The sequence below is a fragment of the Anabrus simplex genome, chromosome 1 (assembly GCF_040414725.1).
Source record: "Anabrus simplex isolate iqAnaSimp1 chromosome 1, ASM4041472v1, whole genome shotgun sequence".
NCBI lineage: Eukaryota > Metazoa > Arthropoda > Insecta > Orthoptera > Tettigoniidae > Anabrus > Anabrus simplex.
Genome location: NC_090265.1, coordinates 1285256912 through 1285279865, shown reverse-complemented (window position 1 = coordinate 1285279865; position 22954 = coordinate 1285256912). Strand labels below are relative to the sequence as shown.

General features: G+C 38.7%; 1 protein-coding gene across 1 annotated transcript in view; it reads left to right on the top strand.

Annotated features, from left to right (window-relative positions):
• Positions 1 to 22954, top strand: part of LOC136858271 (nuclear protein AMMECR1) — a 135056-nt gene that overhangs the window by 75931 nt on the left and 36171 nt on the right. The window contains exon 3 of the mRNA XM_067137679.2: positions 16062 to 16267. Coding sequence (XP_066993780.2) covers positions 16062 to 16267 — 206 coding nt within the window. The remainder of the gene's footprint in view (positions 1 to 16061; positions 16268 to 22954) is intronic.

Genomic DNA, 22954 nt, shown 5'->3' with positions numbered 1-22954 from the left:
ACCACCTTTTAAGTACCGTAAGTTTCAAAGAGTTCTTCACACCCGTTTCAAGTTTCTCACACAACCTCGTTTTTCCATTACAGATTGGAATTTCATTGATGGTTTCCACTATGGTCACTTACAGTTTAGCATGCACCCTTTACTTCTCTAACACAGCTTCTCAATCTTGTTGCTGCCCTCCCAACCATTTAAAATAAGGCAAACACACGTAGCCTCCGTAGTATAACAGTTAGTGTTATTAGCTGCCGTCCTCGGAGGCCTGAGTTCGATTTCCGGTACTGCCAGAAATTTAAGAATGGCAGGAGGGCTGGTATTTGGTTGAAATGGTACATGCAGCTCACCTCAATTGGGGGTGTGCCTAAAAAGAGCTGCACCACCTCGGGATGAGGAAACTAATTTACTTTACCTAGCCAACCTTGGAAACAATCTTCGAGAACAGGACCGCTAAATTGAGAAGAAATTGAGAATGCTGCTATTCTAAAACTTTAAATTCATCTGCGTTTTTGCATCATTTATCACATACATTTCACCTGGCACGTTGTCTCCTTTCAAACTTGGTTTTTCAAGTTTTTGCTCTCCTCCCAGCCATTCTTGATGATGGTGTTTCTAAAATTTTTAGACTAACAGGTCCACAACCTCACCATTAGCGCTTATTGTTTCGTTTCCATCGGTATCATTTATTTTATTTTCTTCTTAGGTTTAGCACATTCTTTGGATTCAATTATGTTTTATATTAACCTTTTTTCACTGAATTTGTCTCACAATCAGTGAGTTATTTATTGCTCCATCTAGTGATGTAAATATTGTATATTGTTATTGTTTTATTTCTGTCATGTCTCTTTTGATTTTCTTTTGTTCATTATGTTTTTAGCAAAATTTTAGCTTGTATTATGTCCCTTATTTCACTGAAGATGGCTCAAACAATTTGAAACATGTTTGAATTTTATTGCTCCATCTAATGATGGATTTATGTTTTGTATTGAATTAGGATACATTTAATTTTTCCTTTGTAAAATGGGTGTAACCGGTTCATTTGTATGAACTACTTCACTCATTCACACTCTTTACAGTGAATCGTTCAAATGAAGTATTTTGTTCATGAAGTAATGAGGCCTGATGAAGCTGCTCACTATATCATTCAGCAGAAAGCAGTGTCTCAGTCACTCAATAAAGCTTGATACACTTAATAATATTACCAATAGATAGCAGAGCTATGTAATAATGGAAAGCTTATGATTGCATCCATAGAGAATCTCTGTTTAAAATTTTAAGACACCTTGGACTACACCCCAAATTAATAAACATGATAAAATTGACTCTCACCAATACCAAGTCAAAAGTGAAGTTTAGGGGTGAAACATCAGAGACATTTGAAATTAAAACTGGACTACGGCAGGGAGATGGGCTCTCACCACTATTATTTAACTGTGCTCTAGAAATGGTAATGAGGGAATGGTTTAGAAAATGTCCCCCCAAAATAAAGATTGGCCGAAAAATCAAAACAAATTGCCTGGGTTTTGCTGACGATTTAGCATTACTAGCAAAAACCCAGATATCAGAACTTCAAAACATTGCAAATAAAATTGGCCTCAAAATATCATTTGAAAAAACAGAAATTATGCCCCAAAAACCAACACAGCTAAAAGAAGTCATCATAAATGGTAATAAAATCAAAATAGTAACTCAGTTTAAATATCTTGGAGAAGTAATAACACATAACTTAAATGAAAAAATCTCAATCCAAGTAAGAACAAATAGATTAGCTAAAGCACAAAAATTAACATGGGATATCTACAAAAAGAAATGTCTATCAATAAATACAAAAATAAAACACTACAACACAGTTATAAAACCGGAAGCTACATATGCAGCAGAAACACTCTTTTACCTGAATAAACAATCAAAGACTGACAGACTTCAGAAAATTGAAAGGAGGATTGGAAGAACCTGTATCAACAAAAAATATCGGAAAGATGGACAGTGGCGGTTAATACCTAACAAAGTCGTGTACAAAGAGCTAGAACCCATTACAGATACTATGCGTAAGAGGAGACTGGGATTCTTTGGACATATCATGAGGATGCAGGACTCGAGACTTCTGAAACAACTAGTACAACACAATCTCGTCTCAAAAAATACCACAACAGGATGTAAATGGATCAGAGAAGTAAGAGAGGATCTGAAGGAAATAGGCCTTACAACAGAAGACACCAAAAATAAGATAAAATTGAATACAAAACTCAAGAATACAAACCTCCGCTTTACCCTTACACAAAACAAACCAACAACACGCACATTTTCAACTGAGGAAAGAGCACGAAGATCGGAGCGTCTGAAGAAGTACTGGGAGGACCGCAAAGCCCGAACAATCCCTTCAAAGAGACCTGAACGACGGACTGACTAAAGTGATCCTATGTGGTCATAAAAGAAGAAGAAGAAGAAGAAGAAGAATGGACACTGAATGGCTGACCCACTTACAGTACAGCATCTAGATGATGGTTGATAGGGATAAGAAAAAGATAAACAGAGTAGTGATGGGACATTCAATTCATTTTACTGAATCGATTCATTTGATTCCGTTCACATTACTGAATCGATACAGTGATCCGATTCATGGCACATTAGTCACTGCTCCTACTGCATCTGTGTAGTATATACTGGTAAGACAGCAGCAACAGCATTCAGTGCTCGCAGCTGCCATCTTGTCTTCACTATGAACTCCTTTCTTAGAAAAAAAATGCTAGTCACTCTAATACATCAGAGGTTTCCAGCGACGCAGGATGGGAAAGATCTAGGATTAGGAAGGTAGCAGCCATGGCCTTAATTAAGGTACAGTCCCAGCATTTCCTGGTGTGAAAATGGGGAAAGTATGGAAAACCATCTTAACGGCTGCCGACAGTGGGATTCGAACCCACCATCCCCCGAATACAAGCGCATAGCTAAGCGATACTAACCGCACGTCCAACTCGCTCAGTCATTTTTTAAAATATGTATTTTTCTATCAGGTGAGGATTTTCTTAAATCATATTTTGTATAGGCTACCCGAGATGTACAGTAGTCCGCTGGTTATCTGATTCAACATACTGTTGGTTAAGTTATTGCGTCAGTCGGCTCACTTACTGCCCACATATTATTGAAGTCTTGTGCAACGATGTGACATACGAACTGAGAGAATACTGAGCTGTTCTTTGCAATATAAAACGGATATTTTGAGTGGTCATGAACATGGCTCATAGTCATAGGGCAGGCTAGAGTCGGGTTTAATTGTCAAATGTCAACTAAGTTATAATACTAAGATTCATTAAACTAATAAATAGAATAACCTAATAGCCTACCTGCTTACTAGCTACTTCAGAATTATGTTTTGACTACCTTTTTAACACTGCAAATAAATCCATCTATTATTTAAACCTCCCTATAAGAAGAGGACAGTGAATGCAAGTGGGTATTATTTTCAAATGAGCTGAGCTTGAGAGTCCATTATAGCATACGATTCTTTCAGTGTACTATGGCTCACTGTATGTCTTGCTGCAGCGGAAGCTTGGCTCTCCACCAGTGTCCAGTGCGCTGATAAGGAGCCGTGTGTATCTTGTGTCTCACTGAGCTGTGCTCGTTCACGATTCTTTCGATGTGCCATGTTCACTGTCTCGCTGCAGCGGAAGCTCAGCTCCCCATCAATGTCCAGCACTGTCCGCTGGGAGTAAGCTGAATCGTGTGCCGTGAGCTCGCCGTTCCTGTGAATTGATTCACTCGGACACTTGAATTAATCGATACACTGCTTCGAATCATGTATTCAGTAGCCAACACTAATAAAGAAGGAAATATGTGTAAGAACACACTTCACAGGTAGGATGAGGTAATGAATGACGCAGGTAGTGGAAGGGGGAAGAGAGCGAGTGAGCGACAGACGAATCAAATTGTGAATGTTATGAAGTGTCAGAACTGTGAAGTGTTTGAACTACCAGTTCATTGAAATTGAGTGGTTAATTCACACTTCATAGCAGTGAAGCATTCATTCTGAACAACTCATTCACAAGCTACCCATACTACTCGCGACATTTGACCCATCATAAAAATGAGCAAGTGAATAACTTTTCTGAAGAAATTATTAGAGCAACTTCATCTAATATTTTTTGAGAGAGTGTTTTAGCATCAGAATCAGGTCTCAAAAGAAATCCACTGAAACACTTAACCAGACAACCATTTACAACATACTGGCAAACCAAAACTGTCTGACACTGTTTAGCACAGTCAGTAGTTTCATCTCTCATTATAGCAGTGAAGGACATACATATGTACATTATCATTATAGAACGTCATGCTTTTCAGCGTTCAGTTTGCTAGCCTGAATTTACTAAACGTCGCCACAATCCTCTGTTTGCAACTAGTGCTGTGGCCTCATTTAGTTCTGTACATCTTATCTTTAAATCATTAGAAACTGAGTCTAACCATCATTGTCATGGTCTCCCTCTACTCCTCTTACCCTCCATAACAGAGTCTATTATTATCCTAGGTAACCTATCGTCCTCCATTCGCCTCACATGACCCCACCACGGAAGCTGGTTTATGCATACAGCTTCATCCATAGAGTTCATTCCTAACTTAGTCTTTATCTCCTCATTCCAGGTACCCTCCTGCCGCTGTTCCCACCTGTTTGTACCAGCAATCATTCTCGCTACCTTCATGTCTGTTACTTTTAACTTTCGCTCTCGTAAAGCAAAGTTGGTCTGAAAACAGACCGATGTAAAGATACCTCATAAATACAAACTACTACCAACGGAAAATCTGATCGTAAAAACAAGACTAGTTCGATGAAACTAACTAATTCAACATTTTACTGCCCAAAACTATTAAATTACAGTAGCAAGCCTCAAAATTAAAACAAGAAGCTGAATTCCAAACGGATCCAAGATTTTAATGTTAAGACACCAATAAGTTTTAACTATAATTACGACTCAAGTTTTAACATAGAAGTCAAATTACAATTGAACCAGCTTTTGGGTGGTTAGGCCGTGTGCATAATGCAGAGTTTCGTCCAGACGTGCCACTTGGACTCATCAGCCGGAATGGCACGCCCCTCCAGGACTCTGCATAGCAGTGGCAGACCAAACTGTGTGGCCCCGCCGAGTTAGCAAATCAAGTTTGCTAACCTGCTAAAGGAGAAAAGATTTCTCCGTTCAAAAAATGCTCCCCCATTGGAGATACAACATCAAAAAAGGCTTCCACGGCCGCAGATCTCACAATCACAGCAACAGAACCAGCCTTTGGGTGGCTAGGCCGTGCGCATAATGCAGAGCCCCGCCCAGGCGTGCCGTTCCGGCTGATGGGTCCGGGTGGCGCGTCTGGGCGGGGCTCTGCATTATGCGCACGGCCTAGCCACCCAAAGGCTGGTTCTGTTGCTGTGATTGTGAGATCTGCGGCCGTGGAAGCCTTTCTTGATGTTGTATCTCCAATGGGGGAGCATTTTTTGAACGGAGAAATCTTTTCTCCTTTAGCAGGTTAGCAAACTTGATTTGCTAACTCGGCGGGGCCACACAGTTTGGTCTGCCACTGCTATGCAGAGTCCTGGAGGGGCGTGCCATTCCGGCTGATGAGTCCAAGTGGCACGTCTGGACGAAACTCTGCATTATGCACACGGCCTAACCACCCAAAAGCTGGTTCTATTGCTGTGATTATAAGATCTGCGGCCGTGAAAGCCTTTTTTGATGTTGTATCTCCAATGGGGGAGCATTTTTTGAACGGAGAAATCTTTTCTCCTTTAGCAGGTTGGCAGACTTGGTTTGCTGGCTCGGCGGGGCCACACGGTTTGGTCTGTCGCTGCTGTGCGGAGTCCTGGGGGGGCGTGCCGTTCCGGCTGATGGGTCCGGGTGGCGCGTCTGGGCGGGGCTCTGCATTATGCGCACGGCCTAGCCACCCAAAGGCTGGTTCTGTTGCTGTGATTGTGAGATCTGCGGCCGTGGAAGCCTTTTTTGATGTTGTATCTCCAATGGGGGAGCATTTTTTGAACGGAGAAATCTTTTCTCCTTTAGCAGGTTAGCAAACTTGATTTGCTAACTCGGCGGGGCCACACAGTTTGGTCTGCCACTGCTATGCAGAGTCCTGGAGGGGCGTGCCATTCCGGCTGATGAGTCCAAGTGGCACGTCTGGACGAAACTCTGCATTATACACACGGCCTAACCACCCAAAAGCTGGTTCTATTGCTGTGATTATAAGATCTGCGGCCGTGAAAGCCTTTTTCAAATTACAATTGTTTTTAATAAACTGGAACTTTGAGAAAACAATTTTAGCCAAATTTTCAACATTTGAAGACACTGTGTTTTGGATGTCAATATCTTTAGAATTAATGGTTATTCCAATTTTAGTATAGTCATTCATATTGTTAAACTATTAATGTGTTCATAAATTCCTATGTTTATATATTTTATTACTTTATTGTTAGAATTATAATTAAGCACAAATTTGTCAAAACTAATCAAATACGACAGGTCTTAATCTTGAGATGATTATGTAGGCTGAGGTTGCTTGAAATTCAAGCGAAACATGTCCCTATAAAACAGTGTTGTAGCGTTATGATCTAACAACATAAAACCAATTGTATTGTAAAGGTGGGATGTAAAAAATCACAATATTGTAAGCATATTAACACAAGTTATTCTTGCTGCTGCTGAGGAGTCCGTTCCATCTTCAGGGACTCCTCGCCGAAAATTCATTTTTGGTGGAACGAAGAAATGGCAGCAGCTATCAAGGAACGCTGTCGCGCTCAAACGCCATCGTAGGCAGCCTGCTGTGGCCAGTTCGGTAACATTCAACCCTGACAATTACAGCATACGATTTTCTGACGTGTCGTGCGAATGAATGCCATCTAATCCTCATAAGGAGGGAGAGTTATCCCCTCCACCACCTCTATTCCTTGTTCATTCCGTCTGATAACTTTAACATAACTTTAAATAATAGGCTTTGAGTGGTACGTCTTCGAGGCGTGTGGTGTAACTAAAGCGATATTTACAGACGTGTTACTGTCAGGGTTAATAAACTCCGTGCTAAGGTGCAAGTTCTTATTCGACAGAGTAAGAAATAACAAATAACGTAGTTCAACCTATTCAGTACAAGTAAATAAGAAATGTAGTGTTACATTCTTATTTAATTATAAGCAGAAGCGGTACTGGTTTAGACACCAATCTGGGTCATCATCAGCCGGATAAAAATTCAAAAACAATGCATAGGTAGATAAGAAATTAAAGGACGAGTCTTTCACCAAAACAGTTGAAGAAGCAATATAAGATAATGGGGATTAGCACTGCGCGATTTTGGAGGATGCAATCAGTAATTGAGAGAAAGTACAATGAATACCAGTGTGGTTTCAGACCACAGAGGAGCTGTCAAGATCACTTTTTCAGTATGTGCCAGGTGTTGAATAATGCTACGAGAGGAATATAGAGTTGTATGTTTCGTAGATCTAGATCTGGCAGGGAGTGAAAACTGGATGGACTCAGGATATCTTATTCATAAGGTAAGAGACATGATAGTAGCGAGAATGATCACTGGTACAAACAGGTGGGAACAATGGCAAGAAGGTACTCGTAATGAGGAGATAAAAGCTAAGTTAGTGATGAACTCAATTGATGAAGCTGGCATAAACTGGCTTTAGTAGTAGTAGTGGGGTCATCTGAGGGAATTGGAGGAAGATAGGTTATCTAGGGGAGTAAAGGATTCAGTCGTGAAGGGTAAGAGAAGTAGTGAGAGACCAAGTTGACGATGGTTACTCAATTTCTAATGATGTAAAGATCAGTGAAATACAACAAAACGAGGCCACTGAGTTAGTTATAAACAGAAGATTTTGGCCGAGTTTAGTAAAATCACAGGCTTTCAGACTGAATGCTGAAAGGCATATCAGTATATGGTGGTGGTGGTGGTGCTGGTTGTGGTGGTGATGATTTACCATCCCAAAACAATCCCAGGGGCTGTTTTCATTCTTATTTACCACTTTCTACTGATCATAATTACTTTTTTTTTTAACTCCCTCATGCCTTTCTTAACAGTATGGTACTGCCTAATAATCTTACTTTTACAACCTGCCTTTCTACCACTTTTGTTAACTACGACAAAAATAGCTTCATGGTTACTTATACCATCCATCACTTCAGTTTCCCTATAGAACTCATCTGATTTTATCAGCACCAAATCTAGAATATTCTTCCCTCTACATGGTTCCATCACTTTGTGATTCAGCTATACTTCCCAGGTGAACTTATGTTTATTTTGTCATGCTTTCTGTCATTCACATGAACTTCCCAGTTAAAGTTCAGTAAATTGAGATCATCCGCTACAATAATGTTCCTTTTTGTGTCATTTACCACATGGTTTGTCATATAATTATGCATCAGTGTCACCTCTTCCAGGTCTGTATATTCCAAAAACATCAAGTTGCTTATTATCTTTGGAGATAAGCGTTACACCTAGAATTTCATATTTCTCATCCTTAATTTTTTCATAGCTTACAAATTCTTTCATCAGTGTGAATACTTCTGCTTTTATCGAATCTGTCCTGCTCTACAAAAAATACACCAGTTCCAGGAAAAAAATTCTGCATCCTTAACATCATGTATTAGGCATGATTCAACTCCTTTTTACACTCTTCTTCTTTTGGTACCGCTTTTTCCCACACCTGTGGGGTCATGGGTGCGAACTGCGTCACATGTGGATTTGGCCCTGTTTTATGGCCAGATGCCATTCCTGATGCCAACCCTATATGGAGAGATGTAATCACTATTGTGTGTTTCTGTGGTGGTTGGTAGTGTGGTATGTTGTCTGAATATGATGAGGAGAGTGTTGGGACAGACAAATACACCCAGTCCCCAAGCCAGAAGAATTAATCAGAAGCGATTAAAATCCCCAACCTGGCCAGGAATCGAACTTGGGACACTGAACCGAAGGCCATTACGCTCACCATTCAGCCAACAAGTCGCACTCAACTCCTTTTTAAATATCTGGTAAAGATATTAAATTAATTTTATTCCTTACAATACTTACAACAGTTTAACACAAACAACTTTCTTGTCCTTGTTTGAATTTCAGCTCCCTATGCTCACATCACAGCTCCCTAGTCCACTCCATTTCCTTAAGAGATCTATGATGTACGTAGTTCTTCCATACTTCCTCTTCCCTATCCACAACAGGTTTGTTTTTACTGTCAAGTAATTTCGTATTCATTTATTTCCAGCTAGTAAATGTTCTCTCTCTCACTCTCTTATGCAGATTGAAACTGTCCTGTTTGTTTTCAAGATCTTCAATTTCTTTATAGTGTTTATTAATGCACATACTTCATTTGCTCCACTCTTTCTCTTTCTCATAATAGTTCTGTGAGTGTTCACATAAACCATCTCATATGTTCTCATCTTTCCATTGTTCTATTAGCTGAAGAATCTCTTTTATCCAATCTTTTTTTTTTTTTCTGGAGTTAAAATTCCTATTTCATCAATTGCAGTTTCTTGCAGTGAGCTGCAACATAGTGAACACAAAATATTGTACTCCCTCCACGAATGCACTGAGTTTGTGATTACTGCAAGAGCTACTGGATATTTCCAATGAATTATGAAGGAACATAACTAACGAAAGCTCAGGTCATAGGAGAGTGATCGGTGCTGGTTGATTGTTCTTCTCTTAGTAGTAGATAAACTGTATCTCTAACCAATATTCCTATACTAATTAACCGTCAAGATGAATATTGATGATGGTACAACATTGTCGATCTTAGGTAGAAGCATAAGAATGAAAGACACAGTTTTAAAATTATGTGCTGAAAATAAAGTTTAATCATGGGAGTTTATAGTAGCTTTAAAAAAAAATTAAAAGCTGTACTTGTTGCAAGTTATAAATCTCATTCCTTATTGATGGTTGTCACTTTACAAATAAAAGTATTTATAAAATCCTCCTTATCAATACAAATCAACTCATCTGTTTGATGAAACAAAGTCTATACATGTTTCAGCCTATTCTCAAGGCCATCTTCAGTAGCAGAACAATCATTACATAACACAAATTAAAAATTTTGATGAAGTGAAATGACAGTGATCTCCTATTTACAGCTACAGCTACAGTTTTATGAATTTGGAATGTATAAGCCAGTGAGTAGAAGTAGGTCTTTTATGTCGAGGTAGCTAAGTGCATAGAATTGTTCTTCTCAACTTTGAGTGTGAATAATTTCCAATCATAGATTGTTTCATCAGCTCACTCGATTTTCCTCTGAACAACAAGATATTTAGATTGCTCAGTAGTAATTAGTACAGAACAATCGTTCCTGCCTGTACTTAAATAATCTGACTCGGTCACAGCTCTGGCCAAGTCTTAATTGAGAGGTCTCATCTATTGAACTAGTCTTATATATACTTAGGTCCATTCCTGAAGATTACATCACTATTGACTCATTCTGATGGGTACATACAAGTTTGCTTGTACAATGTAATTATTAAATTAATGTAGTAATGGTCCACCTTTCAATACTATAATATGTAATATTCTAAATTACATTAATTACATTACATTACATTAATTTAATAATTACATTGTACTTGCAATTCAATACGGATCAGAACCATGAAGTTTATAACCTATGAAGTTTGCTTGTGTTGAAATGCCCTGGTTAGCGCTACTTGCCAGAAGGTAGATGTGGCATTCAATGATTTTAAGGTGCAACCGAATTGAAAGTACTGTAAATCTTTGACTATTGCAAAAGCTTTTATTGACCTCCTCCTGCAGGAGTACAATAATACAGTGATGAGCAATTATAGGTATGAAAAGGAAGAAACAAGTGCAAATCAAGTCATATAAAGAAAGATAGGAACTATTAAAGGAATACACAAGAGCAAAAACACAATGCCAGGTCAGTGGGGGAAGAAGGTAACATAGAAAGAAAACACCAAAGGACAGGGACAATCTCCAAATCTTCATAATCTTCAGATAGATTGGCTCCCTCCATCAGTCCCAGTTCTTCTCACTAGAAACAAGCTTGTTGGGGACTGAAACAAAGAACCAGCAATTTCTGAACTAAATTTCTTCATCCTTATTGAGGGCACTAGCATTGAATTTGTAACCCAAAATGTTAGTAGTAACTACCCTCCCTTCCCTTCCCTTCCCCTTCCTCCCTCCCACCTTTCCCTTCTCCTGTCGTTCTCTGAATGTTTCAGCAACCATTCTAAAAGTATATTAGTAAGATGGTAAAATTCTGATCCATTTAACAACAGGGTTGAGTAAGTCATTGTAATAATAATAGAAATAATAATCAAATTTACATGGGGTTGTGATTGGCTCGGTGGCTTAGCTGCTGGCTTCCCACCTCAAAGGCTGAGGTTTGAATCTCGGTTTTTCCTGAGTTGAGATTTTTATCTCAAAAATCATTTGCTGTCAGGAGGAAGAGCATTTGGCCTTACCCACTACCAAAAGCAAAATAAGCTTGGGTGGCTCCAGTGATCCCAGAAATAGCTGTGATATGCTGAAGAAAGTTTAGAAGTTGAATTTAAATGAATTTTGTGAACTACATACAAAGTGGTGTTATGTAAGGGCATTTGAAATCTAGTAAACGTTTCTTTGTATCCTGTACTGGCATTCTATTTTTAAAGAACATTGTAAATTTAAGTATTCTGTATTGTAAAGTATGGCCAAATGCAAGATCTAGTGTGGTGTAAGAGCATCAAATATCTATATATAAAGGGAACTGTGCTTTGTTAGGGGCTTCCTGGCAGTATTTATGACACTGTGGCATGTATTTACTGTGTGTGAGTGTTGTCTAGTGAATTTGTGATCATTTGATATTGATTTTTGATTTTTAACGTAAGTCTACTGTGTTTTTATGCCATAGGCGATAGTCATCTTGTTTTGCCCTCAATCCATAGACAACATTACTAAGAGAGACACTCGATATAATTATTTACTATATATGCATTGCCCTAAGTGTCAGCCATTTTGTTCTATCTGCCATTAATGCCATGGAAACTATGACAGAGACGGAAACTATGCATGCTCTTATCGACGTTGCCAAGGAACTAGAGTCTACACCTGTTGACACGATTACAACGGACGTATTTTTTACGGCGTGTAGTAGACCGTACAGCCAGCGACTCCACACGGAGTGTTAGGCGGCGAGAAATAACCTGACACCCTCAGGGAGCAAACGGCTTCGGTCGGATGAGCTCCTTGAGGAAGGGCGGTGGTCCCTCAGTGGAGGAAATGCCACTGGAATCCACTGAAAACCTGATGTCGGGCAGCAGTGCCATAAGTATCGACTTGATGCACAGAGCAGTTCATGCTCGAGATGGGTCAAGAGCGGGGAGCCTCAAGCGTCACCAGAATGACCCGTTTTTCGGTTGTGGTACTGCGGTGTGGAAGAGAGAGGGACCTCACTACACTATTATTCTCATGAACACTATCATGATAGCTGCTTTAAATGGATCTAATTCGTCATGCAACCCAGCTGACAGTCGGCGCTTTTGCGGTTCCAGGCTGCAAAGTGTGAAATGTGCTACTGGGCATGTGCATGTAAGCAACCAGGCTGCATATGCGAAATTTGCGACTGGAATGACAAAGCAGAATGTGGATACTTGGAATGTGAGAGGACTTTTAGCTTCAGGAAAACTTCTCCTTATAATACAAGATCTGAAAAGGTATAATATAGGAGTGGCTGGGCTAAGTGAAACTCACTGGAAAAACAATGGCCATTTTAGAAGTGGTAATCATTGGGTCTACTTTTCTGGAAATGAAGAAAAAAGCAGTAACGGGGTTGGAATTGTGATCAGTGACAAACTGAATGGCCTAGTGAAAGGATATAAACCTGTTAATGATCGCATTATAACACTTAAGTCTCAAATGCAAGCCACTTTCAATCAACATCATTCAGGTTTATGCCCCAACAGCGCATGCGTCTGATGAAATAATCGACCGCTTGTATCAAGATCTTGATGCTACTGTTTCAGCTTTTTCAAGCAGAGAAATAACTATTGTTATGGGAGACTTCAATGCCAAAATTGGTTCAATACAACATGATGAGCATGTCAGAACATCGATAGGAAGATACGGAATTGGAGAAAGAAATGAATGGGGAACAGGCTTCTTGAGTTTGCAATTCAAAACAGGTTCACTATAATACAGTCTTCAAGCATCACATACGGCACATGTACACATGGACTTCGCCTGATGGTCAATATAAAAATCAGATTGACTACATCTTGATCAGTTCAAGATGGAGGTCTTCTGTAATGGACACCAAAACCTGTCCAGGCGCAGTATGTGGCAGTGATCATCAGCTTCTTAGAACAGAAATAAGAATAAAACTTCAAACACCAGTTAAAAGATCACACAGGATACCACAAGTAGTTAATATGTCGTCATTCAAGGAAACATTGGCGCGAAGAGCCTCCATATTACAGGATCCAGTAACAACTGCAGAAGGGCTGTAGAATGCGACTAAAAATTGGATAGTGTCCTCTTTGAATGAATCTCGAGTACCAAATACAAGAAGGCAACAGTGGATCTCTGACTTGAGCCTTCAGCTTGTAGAAGAAAGAAGGTGCCTTCAAAAATCTGGCATTAACACTAAAGAAAAAAGAGAGCAAATGTCTGATCTTGATAGAAGGATTCAATCTTCTTATAGAAGAGATAAAAATAATAATTTCCTTAGTAACATTTGTTTTGAGATTGAAGACCATGCAAATCAAAATCACAGCAAGGATCTTTTTAACAAAATTAGAATAATCACTCGAGAATTCAAGCCATATTCCTGGAATATACAGAACTCACAGGGTGATGATGTTGCGGATATAGAGAATGTTCTGGAAACATGGAGATTGTACTGCCAGGATCTGTACAGTGAACAATGTAATGCACAAGACCAAGTGAAGGTAGACAAACAGTCAGATTCTGAATCTGACATCCTCAGAGATGAAGTAGAAATGGCTTTGAAAATGCTGAGAACTGGAAAAGCGTGTGGACCTGATGGAATAAGTGCAGAAGTCTTGAGAGCTACAGACGATGCTGGAATTGAAATGCTGTTGAAAATCTGTCAAGCAATATGGAATTATAGAAGATGGCTCGAGGAATGGGTACAATCAATCTTTGTCCCAATCCACAAGAAAGGATCGAGGAAAAAATGTGAAAATTATCGCTTAATTGCTTTGATTTCACATGCCAGTAAAGTTATGCTTCATATCCTGCACAAAAGACTCCGGGCATTCCTAGAGTATCAAATTCCGGAAGTCCAGACTGGATTCATGAAAGGAAAAGGCACTCGAGAACAGATCTTAAGCCTAGGACAAATCATAGAAAAGGCCAGAGAATTCAATGTTCCGGTATACCTATGCTTTATTGATTACCAAAAGGCCTTCGATACTGTCAAATTGAACCATTTTTGGAAAATTTTGGATGACATGGGTTTGCCACTCCATTTGATTGATCTCCTCAAGTCCTTGTATAAGGAAAATACAGCCACTGTGAAGATTCAAAACAAACAGTCTCAGCAGTTTTGTACAAGGGCTGGAGTTCGCCAGGGATGTATCCTGTCACCGTTACTTTTTAATCTCTATGGTGAATATGCAATGAGAACTGCCTTAGATGGCTGGGACAAAGGGTTTTCCATTGGGGGATGCAAGATCAACAACTTCAGATTTGCTGATGACACCACATTGATAGCATCATCTGAAGAGAAGTTGACAGAGCTGATCAAGAGAGTAGAGGAAGCAAGCCTAGAAATTGGATTATGCCTAAATCGACAGAAAACCAAAGTCATGATTGTTGATTGTAAGAACAACAGTCCACATATCAAACAGATTGGAGGGTGTGAAGTTGTACATCAGTATGTATATCTAGGCTCCTTACTATCTAATTCTGGTGGTTCCAAAGATGAAATAAAGCGAAGAATTGAAATAGCAAAGGTAGCGATGATCCGTCTGCGGAAGACCTGGAAATACCACCACCACCACCAATACAAAAAAGAAGCTCGTTGAATCTCTCGTCTTCTCAGTCTTCTTGTATGGTGCAGAGACGTGGACCATCCTCAAGCGTGATCGTGAACGGATACAAAGCTTTGAAATGTTGTTCTGGAGGAAAATGTTAAGGATTCCTTGGACAGCTCATCTCACGAACACATCAATCCTGAACCAACTTCAGATAAAAGTTTGTCTATCGTGTAAGGTCTCTCAGCGGATTGTACGCTACTTTGGACATATAATGCGCCGAGATGGTAGTCTTCAAAAGCTGATTGTTGAGGGCAAAGTCCAGGGAACCAGACAAAGAGGACGAGTACCAACCCGCTGGATTGACATGGTGAACGGCCCCTTACAGAATTCTCTCAGAGCAACCACATTGAAAGCTTTAGATAGGGAAGAGTGGCGGAGTATGTTTCATCGGCTAGAGGGCTGAATATTATGGTAGTCACGACACCTCAGTCATGAGGCAAAACGAAGAAGAATTGTAAAGTATCATAATAAACTGTTACATTAGTTTCTCTATCAACAAAATTATTTGTATAGTAATTCAGATGTGTGTACAATTATCATTTTGCCTTCCTCATTCCTGATTTTTAATACTCTCTCTGGAGCTAAATATTAACTCTTCTCTGTTCATAAGGTGATTGACTTTTGTATTGTAGGCTATTCTACCTAACTAGTGCCAAATTTATTTGACATATTTCCTTTCTTGTATAAGTTGGTTAAAGTACTGTAATGCAAAAAAAAAATGGGCTTGTGTTTTCACTGAAGGTAACATTAAACATTCGTTTACACCTCTAATAATACCCATCTGTATTGTGCAAGTATATATCCTGCTCCTTCACCAAGTTGTATTTCCTCCTGAAACAAAAATCACCACCACCTCCTCCTAATCTGATTATAGGTAAGCTACTATCATTTACAGATGTTAACTATGTTAACTACTTGATCAACTTGCATGCCATCTTCATGTTTTTAAAGGTGTAACTTACTGCTCATGTAGTGCCTATAGTGAATGCCAAAGAGTAATTTTTGTGAACTTTAATTAATTTTGTTTGTTGACTCTATATTACTTTGTTTATATGGAAGTGCTTTCAAGGACTCCCGCTTCAGCCCTATAACTCGCGACGAGTTTTCCAAACTCCACGTATCTGTTTCCATCCTTCGGCACTTTGAAGATGGCTCGGACTACTTGGACTGGGAAGTTGGTGTCCATGGGATTCGGATAGAATTTCACAACGAGAAGGGTAGCAAACGGACAGCTACCTATTTACCAGAGGTTGCACCAGAACAAGGTACTAATTCTGTTAACTTGTTAGAAGTAGGTATCATTGGATAGGATGACATATCAGTTGTGACTTTTTAAAAATTTTGTTGCCAATCATATGAAGCTGAAATATTATATATCAATTCAAAACTATTCAAACAACAGAGCAAGCTTGTATATGTTGCCATTTTTCAAGTACTGTAACAGGACTTTTTAGCTCACTTTGTAATTTCTGTCATAATAAGGTGACAAGTTCAAGTCAAGCGTGAGATCCAAACTGTATTTGTTGTTGTTGTTGATGATGATGACATTTTTTTACATGGCATAGCTCCGGCTATGAAGCCTGCTGCTATGGCAAACAATATTATACACACTACATTGTACAACTAGAGTCTTAAGGTTCTTAATTCTATATCAAAATCTCTTTATTTGCAAATGAGGTGTCTACCTCGGTGGCAAAATGGTACACTAAAATACATTATTGTCAAGCACTAAATATTAAATTAACAAGAGAAGAAAATTTTTCCTATAATACAATATTATACAATTTACGCTAACAATGTTTTCTATTAAACACACAGCTCATCCTTAATAAATTTATATTGTTTACAAAATTCTAATTATAATATCTCCTGTACTACTTACAAATATAGTCAACTGATATACAGTATGTGGAATTGCTTCAAATGATACTATAAAACTGGTATAACATTAATATTTACATTGCATTTATTTATTTACTATTTTTTTTACCCGTTCTGGATCCTAAGTAGCATAACAACCTGCTGCGTCTTAACCAGAGCCCCTTTTGCCACCACTTTTCAGAGTTCCTGAAGGGCCTTCACAGCTACCGTAGCGGTCCCAGGGCCCTCGAAGTCCCCACTGTACTTCACCCCTACAGGCAGTCCCCTACTTTGGCTGTCCAAACTCCTTAGACCAGGGGATGGAATTAATTTATTCACACACATTTTTTTATTTACAATAACCTGCACCGGTCGAATGCCCTCTAACACTTCATTTATTTTCTCTGTTGCTGTTTATTCTCTTCTTGAATATCTGTACAGATTTTGGAAAAGGATCAAACACTACCCCTGGTAAACTGTTCCACTCCTTCACACCCTTCCCAATGAATGAAAATTTACCCCAATCGCTTCTGTTAAAATTCCTTCTAATTTTATATTTGTGGTCAGTCCTGCCGATATAATTATTTTCCAACTGAAGCCTCTCACGGATATCTCCCCATGCTTCTTCTCCTGTATAGGCTCTATATAATCCTGTAAGTCTAGTTTTCTCCCTTCTCTTACTTAAAGTTTCCCACCCAAGTTCCTTTAACATTTCTGATACACTACTCTTTCTCCTGAAATCCCCTGTTACAAATCTTGCTGCTTTCCTCTGCACACTGTCTATTTCTTTTATTAGGTATTCTTGGTGAGGATCCCAAACACTGTTTGCATATTCCAATAATGGACGAACCATACTCAAGTAACTTTTTTCTTTTAATTCTTTGTTGCATCCTTTAAGTAGCCTCATTATGACATGTAATGATCTGTATGCTTTCCCAACAATGTCATCAATATGACCCTTCCAGTGCAAATTACTTTCAAATCTCACACCTAAGTATTTGCACTTGCCATCCTTTGGGATAACTACCTCATCCAAAGTATATTCAAATTCAGTTTTAAAGCTCCTGTTTGTAAAAGTTGTAACAGTTGATTTGCCTCCATTAACCTTCATATTATTTTCTTCAACCCATTGTTGGATACTTTCAAGGTCCCTTTGTAATTCTGAACAATCCTCAATGTTGTTTATTTCTCTATAAACAATTATATCATCTGCATACAATCTTATTTTTGATGTTATATTGTTCCCTAAATCATTTGCGTATATTAAGAAAAGTAACGGACCGATTATACTACCCTGTGCAATTCCTTCCAAACTTTCTCTTCCTGAGATACATTATTTCCTACTTTGACTTTCTGAACCCTTGAATTTAGAAATGCTTTTATCCAACGTGTAACCCTTACGTCCAATCCTATTCCCTCCAATTTCTTTAATAATATTCCATGTTCCACTCTATCAAAGGCTTTGGAAAGATCTATGGCTATGCAATCTAACTGACCTCCTGAATCCAACTGATCTGATATGTCCTGCTGAAATCCCACCAGTTGTGCCTCACAAGAAAATTTCTTTCTAAATCCATACTGGCTCCTCATGAACCAATTTTTATCATCATATATATTATTAGGTAAAAGCTAAAAAAGATAATCCAAGCAAAAGATATATTCTTGATAAATAATATTACATTACTGCAAGTTAAATTATGTTTTAACTAGGGTCGAGCGAATTGGCTGTGCGGTTAGGGGCGTGCAGCTTTGAGCTTGCTTTCGGAAGATAGTTTTCAAACCCCACTGTCGACAGCCCTGAAGGAGGTTTTCCATGGTTTCCCATTTTCACACCAGGTATATGCTGGTGGCTGTACCTTCACACGTTCGCTGCTATTGTTACACTGTTGATGTTAAGCGCGAGTGCGTCACGAGTCACCGATGTCTCGTACCGTACTTCGCTGGTGTGCGTCACGAGGCACGTGTGACTCGTCCTACGAAAGTAGTTCTGCAGGATGCCGGTGGATGACGAAAGTATATTACTTCAAAATAATTAGATTGACAGCTGTAAGTCATGTCAAGTACTGACATTCCACAACTGTAGGATCCACCAGCGCTCAGTTTAGTGGCAATAATTATTAAAGTCCACAAGTCACCCGTGCCTCGCGTAGCACAAGACAGAGCGTTAACATCCCTTTCTACATGTTGGTAAAGGTTGATTTACATGAGCGTAAATGCATTTTTACGCAAACAATAAATGATCATATTTATTTGCTTTATATTAAAGGCACTGCATATCAAATTTAAAATTATTATTATTTTTTTTTTTTTTAAATAACACTGTTCTCTATTTGAACTCAATTGTCTATTTCTTTTCACTGATCTCGAAACTCCCAAACTATTTACACTCATGATCACACTAATTTTGTTGTTATACAACGGCAGTTTTTATTTTGAACACAGTAAGTTCAATTTCAGCATTCCTGAAACTTACTAAAACATCCAATGCACATGAATGGTTTGTTTGGGCATTCCTCACAGTACGTTGTCACTTGCTTTGTTTTCTTGTTAGCGTCTTTCGATGTGCCACATTCTCGCTGAGTTTTATAGCAAACCACGCATCGCCTTCGAAATTTTCTGGCTGGTCTTTCCATCTCAGAGAGAGTGTGCGCACGTCTCCTCCCAGGACTGATGACAGGTTCTGTCTGTGGTCCAACCAGACTTCTTTGCGACCTTCTCTTGAAATTGTAGTAGTGGAATTTTTTTCGCAGACGTTGTGGTGTGAAGTATCCAAGCATTAACCAAAACCGTTCCAGTGATAACTTCTAGGGCTACTTTCCTGTACCATTTTAAACCTTTCCGTAGACCTGAATAATAGGAAGACATCCGATCGCTGAAATCGACCCCCTTTTTAGCTCCATTGTAATCAAGAACAGAGAGAGGCTTCCTGATAGGTTCACTCTGTCTGTTTTCCTTTCCAGAGTCTACCAGACAGTCACTATGGCTCGGCAGTGTTGAAAGCATTAGAACAGGTCGCTTGTCAACCCAATTGATAACTCGAGTACCGTGCTGACACATCTTACCCACCACCTCTCTTTTCTTCATTTTCATTTTCTGTTTCACTATCATTGGTAGTCGACGTCTGTAGCTACAAAGGGTCCCACACACAAATGTTTCGTTCCTCAGAAGCTCTTCTGCCAGAGGTTCTCTGGTGCTGAACCATCATTTCTGATAGGCTGTCATCCACGAAGTGAGAGTATATATCAATGAGCTGTCCCTCTTCTAACTGTACCTAAAACTTTGCTTCCCCAGGAAAAACGGTGAAGCCTAAATCATTCCTCGTTATATCACTCCAACTGCAGTCTGATTTAACTGATTGCATTTTAACTATTCACTGTCACTTTCACTGTGGCTATCATGTACATCTGTGTCGGTTCCAGAGGACACTGGTGAAGATGATGAAATTGACAATGAAAAATTGGGATCCTCAGTATCAGTACATTGGATATCTTCATCTCCTAAAAGATCCTCAATATCCGACTCCTCTAATGGTTTCTCTAATCGAGATCTCCTGGCTCGTTGTGAAGAGTCCGAACCGGAGCACTCTTTGGGTAGCTGGAAGTCTGCTAATTTACGTTTCATCTGAAACAATTCACACACATTCTTTAGCTTTCTGTGCTTATAGTTGAGAATAAGATCATGAAATCTGTATACAAACAACGTTCTTACCGTGATACTGCATAGAAAAGATGCCCAAATGTATATCCTGTAGTTACTTCACACGATGACAAGGGTATTCACATGCTGTCACAACATATGCCCACCAGCCTACAATGACGGCTACAGTATGATAATACTCGATCAACAATGTATAGCTCCTATCATCCACCGCAGTTGAGTGTGATGTCAAGTAAAAATATGAGTCACTGGTGACTCGTATAGCAAATAGTAAAAGCTGTATTACATCCTTGGAGTCCGTGGTGTAAGGTAATTGTTAAACATACACCTATGCCATAGAACAACAGATACTACTTGTGACTTGCTGTCGTACTGTTACGCAAAGTTATCATCATAGCATAGGAATAAAATGTGTATTTTGTCCAGCACCCCATTTTAGTGCTGTACGAGTCACATGTAACTTGCAAAACAGGGAACGTGTTAATTAAGGCCACGGCCGCTTCCTTTCCACTCATATCCCATTATTTAATGTCAAGAATTTCATTTTTTGGTCCATATTGCATCAAAATTTACAGTTACAGAAAAGTATGAAGGTTTCCACCTGTTCAATACAATAAAATAATGAAATTATTAGAATATCACATATTTATTATCTGTCATTTTGGGACGGGTTTCAGCACCTTCCTGTGCCATCATCAGCCTAGGAAATTGTTGCAAGGCTTTTTTTTTTAAATAGCTACAGGAAATACTTGTACCAGTGTGAGAACATGAACAGAGCTTTCTATGCTAAGTCGTAAATTTTACAATTACGTATGTGACTTAAAATCTATGTAATTAAAATACAGAGACTAGATTAATCCTTGTGGGATATGTCATAAAACATTTATATACATTTTTAAAGCTCTTTGCATTATCAGTTTGTTGTAACTATTATAAAACTAACTGTAACACCCAGTTTTGATAAAATCTTTCTTGTAGGGCAAAACTCATACAGCTGTGAAGTATGTATGACTAGCCTTAAAGAGTAATAAGAGCATTCCTTTAAAAAATTTATGTCTTTAGTCACTTTCTAAAATGCTAGACTAACAGATGATTTCTAGAATAATGTTCTTTTTACATGGGTAAAATAACTTACCATGGTCCATTTTTTTAACATGGAACAGTTCCTCGTAATATGTAATCTAAGAACCATCTATAATGTACAGATTTTCTTCCGTTAGAATAAAAGATCTAATGTCACAATCATTGTACAGATGCTCTAAAACAGCTTAATTTGATGATGTCGGCATAAGACCTATATATTTCAGTGCGACGTAAAGCAGGTTGTACTAATTACTGTAGTATGAAAGCTTGTCTTCGACTACAAAAGTTGCTGTTTTGAAAAATAATTTAAAATGAACATGTTAATTTACTGTATCTTAGAAATAAAAGTTGTACTTCATACGTTACTTACATGTCAATTCTATAGAATCAGAACAGGTATTATAACATTTATTTATAAACAGTTTACCGGGCGAGTTGGCCATGCAGCTGTGAGCTTGCATCTGGGAGATAGTGGATTTCAATCCCACTGTCGTCAGCCCTGAAGATGGTTTTCCGTGGTTTCCTATTTCAATTAAGACCACGGCCGCTTCCTTCTCACTCCTATCCCATTGTCTCCGTATGACCTATCTGTGTTGGTGCGGCGTAAAACAGATTCTAAAAATATATATAAAACCATTTAGAGTATAATTGTAGATGGGAGATGTTCTTTGACATCTCTGGATATAGCTTTCCCAAAAATATGCAGGTGGGCACAATTTCTGCGTGAACAGTAGGGCCTACTCTTGTCTACCTTCTGCACCGTCAGTCTCATTGCACAACCAGCTTTGGTGTTTTAATAGCAAAGGAAAATTACAGCGTATCCAACTTTTAAGTGTAACTTCTGAGGTGGCGTGCCTGAAGGATGAAGAAAGTTAAAAAATTCAACAGGATAATATACTACTTCATTAATATCATTGCCTGTTGCAGAAAATCTGTTATAATACACATTGCTTTGTCACCTTTCAAATGTTCAGAGCTGTTGGTTGATGACATTAATGTTGGGCATAAAATTGCTACTTTCAAAAGAAAAAAATTGAATTCTCACTTGAATCCAAAGAAGAACCAAATAAATCTTGTACAGTTTAAAATCTGACTTTGTGAAATCTTGTTAGGATCATTTTGCCATAGATCTCCATTGCCAGGTTAAGAAGCCTTTCACTTTAGTTCAATCCTGGCTCAGTCCGGTAGTCAAGCCTCATGTTGGTAGATTTACTAACATGTAAAAGAACTCAGTCAGACAAAATTCCAGCACTTCTATATCTCCAAAATCCATAGAAGTAGTTGGTGGGACATAGAGCCAATAACATTATTATTGTTTTAATGTGCAATTATCTTGAACATGAACCACATTA